Source organism: Stegastes partitus, unplaced genomic scaffold (assembly GCF_000690725.1).
Source record: "Stegastes partitus isolate 25-593 unplaced genomic scaffold, Stegastes_partitus-1.0.2 Scaffold3712, whole genome shotgun sequence".
In the NCBI taxonomy this organism is placed as follows: domain Eukaryota; kingdom Metazoa; phylum Chordata; class Actinopteri; family Pomacentridae; genus Stegastes; species Stegastes partitus.
This window is the reverse complement of record NW_007581443.1, coordinates 1-6,300: the sequence shown is the minus strand read 5'-3', so window position 1 is coordinate 6,300 and position 6,300 is coordinate 1. Positions and strand designations below refer to the sequence as shown.

The window sequence follows — 6,300 nt, the reverse complement described above, 5'->3', positions numbered from 1 at the left end:
ATTCATCCCCGCTGAAAATCAATATCGCATCACTCCTGGGAGTAATTAGTTATAAGGTTTGAAAAAGTTACAGTGACAGACGTGCAGTGATCTGGTGAGGTAGGGAAGGAAGGTTAATGATAGGCAATGTGTTAACTTTAAAATATGTGGCTTTTGTCTTTTGTAGCAGTGGTGAAGAAGATGTCCAAGTCAAACTATGGCTGGTACACCTGATAAGGTAATACAGTAAAAAGTTTTATATCACTATGTGTAATACAATTTAAAGAAGTTCAGAAAAGGCCAAATGCTGATTACTCAATGATCCTCCTTTTTCCAGATGCCGTGCCACCACTGCAAACTGCAGATGACCAAATGTCTTCACTGTGTGGACCTTCAAGGTGAGTACCGCAGTATTTCTCACTTTTTGTTTTTTAACTTCAATAGTCTGGTTCTGCTGCTGGAATAGTGATGAGTTCGCTTTTTTGCCGTTTACCCATCAGACAATAAGATGGTGAAACTGTGACTAACTGAATGGCCAGCGTAACATGAAGAAATAATTAAATTACAACAGAATATGTGATGCAAATGTGCTTTTTTCCTCTTGAAGTTCATCTCAGTTCTTTGTTTTTTTTCCCCTCCTCAGCTGCTTAAACTTGTGGTGACCAGAGAGCCACCAGACATGTAAACCTTTGTCTGCTGCTCTGATGAGGTGAGTGACGTTACCACAGTATTTCTTTTTGAGGCTGTTGTCCGGTTGCCCACCAAACACAGCAGGTGGTGAGACTGAGTGACCCGAGTAGCAGACAAAAATAATAGTTTTGTTAAGTTTGGTTGTGTAAACCACAAAAGGATTTTTGTAACATTTCTGTGGTAGGTATTGGACAACTATTCCAAAGTAGTTAAAAAATGCTATGCCCGACCTTAGTTTTTAAACTCATTCTTACAGTGTGGATAATTTTCTAAACTTTGAGCAGTGGCATCTCTTGCAGCTGGAATAATGATGAGTTCACCTTTTCGCCGTTTACCCATCAGACTATAGAGTGGTGAAACTGTGACTAACTGAATTACCGGCTGCAACTGTTCAACCTAGTCTGCTCTACTGCCTCAGTGATTTTATTTACTCTAACACAGGTTTCAAATGTAGAAGGAAAGTTGTCAAACTGCTATTGTTACAGATGGTGTAAAATACACTTTCCTTGTTCTACAGGTAGGCCGCCGCGGCAGCAGTTGCAGAGCTACATCAATGTTGACTTCATGTCTTCCCCAGTAAGTAAAGCCAGTGGTCCACTAATGTATTCAGTGTTTTGCTTTCCACTTGGCCCGTCCTCGTTTTAAGCTGTAATGATGAGTTCACTTTTCGCCGTTTACCCATCAGACCAAAATGGGCTGCTGAGAATGTGACTAACTGAACTAAAATCCTCTGTTTTTAAAATCCATATGAATGACTTCTTTTCACTGGAACTGATTATATATTGTGTGTTTATGTATTATCAAGGTTATGAAGTCAGTTGAATGATCCAGCGGTACTCGGGGAGGCCCGTTTTGAAAGGTAAATACCCAAACCTAACCCCTGTCAGCTTGTCCTACATTTTCTGTTGCATCAATATTGAGGTCAGGTTTTACCAGTTTACATGTCGTAATAATTTCAGTGCTCACGTTCTCTGACTGCATTACCTTTTTGTAATAAAAAAAATGTCTGCCTTAAGCCTTTTGTTTGAATGTGTTTTTTCTTTTACTTAGACCAATCTCAGGAATCTGAATTATCTTTCAGTGTTTTTCTTTTATTTTGGTTCAAAGCATCATTAATAAAACTTGTCTGCAAGAAGTTTGAGATATTCCTCTCACATACTGCATTCAGATTTTGGCTAACTCTTGCGCAACCCCCTCAATTATCACTCAGTCAAGTTAAATATGTATTTGTATGGTTGTATTGATTTTATAGGACATTTAAATACGATATGAAACAGTCGTGTCATCTTGTGCTGTTTACCTGTATTTTTGAACCTCCATAGAAGTCTTACTCCTCTGCAATGTATGTGTCTGCTCCAGGTGCATAGGTGTAGATGAAGCGCAAGATATTCTGGTGGAGCTCATCAAGCGTTGCGTCTCTCCTGTGCAAACCATCCACGTCTCCCAGGTCACAAGGAAACACTGCGTCGGGTGGAATAATGAGAGCAGAGGCCCCTGTAGGAAGAGACCAGCATCCTGTGAAGAAAGCACTCTTGAACCTGTTAGCCTATCTAGTGTTCATTCGTAGCAAATACACAGGAACAAGATACAAATGTACAATAAAGAAATGGTAAAGCTGATGCTTTGTAGTATTGACTTGGGTGATTTGTATGAATTGATAAACACAATGCTCCAATAGACAGGACAATCATGTAAGAAAAGTGTTCAGTTAATCCTGTATGCAAGTACACTTGTTCAAAACAACATATGGTGTTTATTTGGTTCCAAATATGTAGTTATTGGGATATAAAGGTGTCCTAATTTAAAAAAAAAACAAAAGCCTACCATGTTTGAGAGTGACTGAGTTTTCACAAAGGAGTACAGCAATCACAGCGTCTTCTTCCAGTACACAAGTTCTGAGACATAACTTGCAGTGAGCCTCAGCCAAGGAGATCCTGTGACAAAATACCATAAAAAAAGTCTAGTGTGAGTCACTGCATGTGTACTCAGTGTTTTATTTTTTTTAAATTTTATTTATTGCTGTACAAGAAGTAATCTGTACAAGTGTATAATTTAGCATGGAAATGGATAAATCAAAACGGATACAGACTGTAAATGTTTCTAGATTTAGAGCTTAATGTGACTTGTCCTGTCCTGCCGTCTTACTGAGGACGGATTTATTTTCATAGTTTTAGTTCCACATAAAATATGTCACCACAGTAAGAAAGATTTGTAAACATTTGTCATACATAAATGAAAAATAGTAGTCAGAGCAAGGACCGAGGCAGTGTGTGCCATCTAGTGGATGACAATGACATTACATCGGACTGACTGGTACAACATGCAGTCAGTGGTTGTGGTGCAGAGAGTGAACATGCATTACTAACGCAGCAGATTTTTCAGTAGGGCACTTACAGTAGTTTGATCGAGGCCACTGACATGTTGACACTCTGACTCTGTGTTCGGACTCTACGGCTTGCCATGTAGTAACCGTGGATTATTTTCTCTGCTACAGGGCTGAGCTCCACTTGCAAACTCTGTGCATGGGCTATGAGCTGAAAGACAGAATTAAAAACAGTAATTGTCAAGAGAGTGAGTTTCAACAACAATAATAAAAAAAAAAATCTATGGTAACAGAACATGATTGTTAACCTCCTGGTATTCTTGAGAAGAAAACTCCCAGCTGGATGAGTACTGGGGTTTTCCAGGCTGTACTGCCCGCTGGAGGGTGTGAACGGTCTGCGCAAGCACGGCCTCCTCTCCCACTCTGTCCCTACACTGAATGACGAGGCCAAAGGCGTCTGCCAGCTGGAGGGGTAAGGAACCCATTTCCTGCTCACAAATAAAGAGATGGGTATCAGCAACAACTTCATAAAAATGACCATGACAGTCATCAAGTAACCTGGGATCGAAAACATCTCTGGAAACTCTGTTTGATGGGTTACAGTTTATTGTGTACCTTTTCCCTATAGAAGAAGAAAACAAAGCGCTGGTTATTCTCAAGGGCTCTCCTGTGAAGTAATGTTGTTTGGGCAGGGCACTTCCTTCAAGAAAACTAAATTGTCTCAAGTTCCTGTTTTGCCTCTACTACCTACAAACAACATCTGAGTTGAATAAAACCTGACTTTTTTTTCAAACTCAATGTATTGTACAGCATAAGCTCAAGCTCCCCGACAACAAGGCACTATATTTTCCAGTAAATTCTAATTTTAGACCTGGTAGTGCACACTGATACAATGGTAAGACAACATCATGTTATAATTGGACTCACTGCTGTTCCCAGTACAGCACAGTCTGTCCTCCCAGAGCGGCGGGAGATGTCTGTGAGGGCCCAGAAGCTGCACTGGACTGGAAAGGAAAGCTGCTGGTCAGCATCTTCACCGTACTTCTTTCCAGGGATGAATACTGACACTGTGTGGCTCTCCAAAACTGAGAAAAAATATGTCAATTATTGTATTTGGCAGAAATCATCTTTTATTTATTATATTGACCACTTTGGCGCTATACCTGACTGAATGGAATCCAACCGGTCCTTCTTGTAACAGCCAAGATCTCCCAACATGCAAATGCCCCCAGTGGCTAAGAGGGCAGAACCAGCATGAATATTAGCAGTGCCTGCTCCGTGTTCGTCCCTGGACAAGGACGCAAACAGCTCCCCTGAGGCTTGATGCCTGACACCGCGACAGGCCAAACTCAAGCTGTACGTCATTAGTCTAGCACAAAGAAAAAGTCTGAGGGTAATGAGGGGGGTTACATTTTAAGTTCAGTATCCAGTGGGTTCATTTAGGATGTGACAAATTCAGCACTTCAGATCATTTTCCGTTCTTTTACCTGTCCAGTATGAGAGTGTCAGTGGTGGCAACTAGGAGATCCAAGCTGTAAAATGTTTCTTTTGCATCTCTTCGAGTTTGAACCAAGCTGAGCAACAAGCTCAGCTTCAGTGTGTTGTACAAGCCTGGAGGAGCCACGTCCAACCCGAAGCAGTGAGCTACAATGGCAGAGAACCTCCAGGGAGAACAAGCAGTGGCCTTCAACAGCTCCTGGAAGCTGCCACTGACTTTATGACAATCTGTAGGTAGGGATGTGAAACATGATAAATGTTGGCCACAAAACACAATTCAAATACATAAAATGTGAAGACTCTTATCAGCTGTCAGTGTGTATAACGACGGGTTTCCGTAGTTTTGGATCAGGATTTAATATGAGATTATATTTTCTGCCTTACACTCTGGCTCCCACAGTTGGACGCTATTTGCCTCTACACTCCAGGTAACGTTGGGCCACTGGTGCACATGCGCAGGAATGCCCAGCACCCTGTAGAATCGACCGATTCTCATCGAGTTACACAGCTCATCTGCGTGAGTAAGGGGAAACAAAGCAACACTCAAAGGGGTTGTTCTCTGCTGCCTGGTGATTATTGAACATGCATGCCACCTACAAACCACTGCCAAGAGAAACAGAGTGAGGCCTTCAGAACAAAGATTTCACTGTGTGCGAATTGCACAGCCAGCTAATGAGTGTTCCTTGCACTTATTAACATATATGTTTAGTAACGGGAACCCACTGTATTGAATTCCTCCACAGGACTGGGTCAACAGAATATGTTAATCCTGTTGCGGAGATTTGCTAAGCTCTCGAGGGTACCGGCGGGACAATGTTATTCAAGGGGACAGAAACACTTAATATCCCACTATGAGGCACTGTGCGCAGCTGGCTGCACAAAAATCTATTTATTTGAACTCTCCCCCACTAAGTTTGTGTTCCAAAGTGAGCCTCATTTAGAAAGTCATTCAGAATTAATGGCAAACCTCAATGCATCTGACTGTAAATATAAACTACTATAACCACATTATTCAGGACTGGGAGTGAGTATAATGGAGGAGAATCTGATTTTACAAACAAATAATACATTTTACAGTTTGAGGACATAAATCTACACGATGCCCTTTAAGTCTTTAGCTTGGACATGAAAACCTAGCCTTTAAACATTTATACCCAAGCAAAATAGTGCTCACATGGCAGCAACACAACAGTCTCTCCAAATCCCAATGTCACGGATCTGCATTTTCAGCTGACATGCAGTATGCTGTCAAACGTCTTATTCTGTCCCAGGGGATTCACTGCTAACCCCCTAACAGTAAAAGTAAGCTTTAAATGACTTGACGCTGAATACAGGTTGAAGGAATCAAATCACGGCATATACTCTATGGTTACTAAAAAGATCTCAGAGACAGTATAATGTAACAGGAATGATTAATTGTAGTCCATCAGAGGAAGATAAACTGATTATTTGCTGTTTAATTAAGAAGTTTTATAGTGAAGGATTCATTCCTGTGTTAGGCAGCTGTTCTCTGGATTAAAAAGAAGATGCCAAGAAGCACAAAGTCCTTTTTGAAGCAGATCAGAGGTGAATTTTATGAAGGAGCAGTCTCACTCTGTACTGTTTATGTTATGATTTTGTATTCTTTGTTTTAAGATCGGGTTACTCTGATGTGAACATTTAGAATTGTGTTTTCTGCTCTCTGCTGTTATTAGGGTCCGAGCACTCCAGTGCAAGGACCCTATTGTAACCGTTGTGATTATTATTTATTATTTATTGTTATTTATTATTATTTTACCGACTTTTGAAACGCGATTTTGAGGGCCTAAACA

General features: G+C 40.8%; 1 protein-coding gene across 1 annotated transcript; it reads right to left on the bottom strand.

The window, feature by feature from the left end:
• Positions 1–1,704: 1,704 nt before the first annotated feature.
• LOC103376209 (MCM domain-containing protein 2-like) lies at positions 1,705–5,002 on the bottom strand (the record flags this gene model as incomplete). Its single annotated transcript, XM_008306581.1, has 8 exons — positions 1,705–2,163; positions 2,494–2,603; positions 3,064–3,203; positions 3,301–3,480; positions 3,920–4,077; positions 4,156–4,361; positions 4,480–4,718; positions 4,872–5,002. Coding segments are annotated over 8 exons (1,331 nt in total), but the record flags the coding sequence as incomplete, so codon positions are not given.
• Between the last annotated feature and the right edge of the window lie 1,298 nt (positions 5,003–6,300).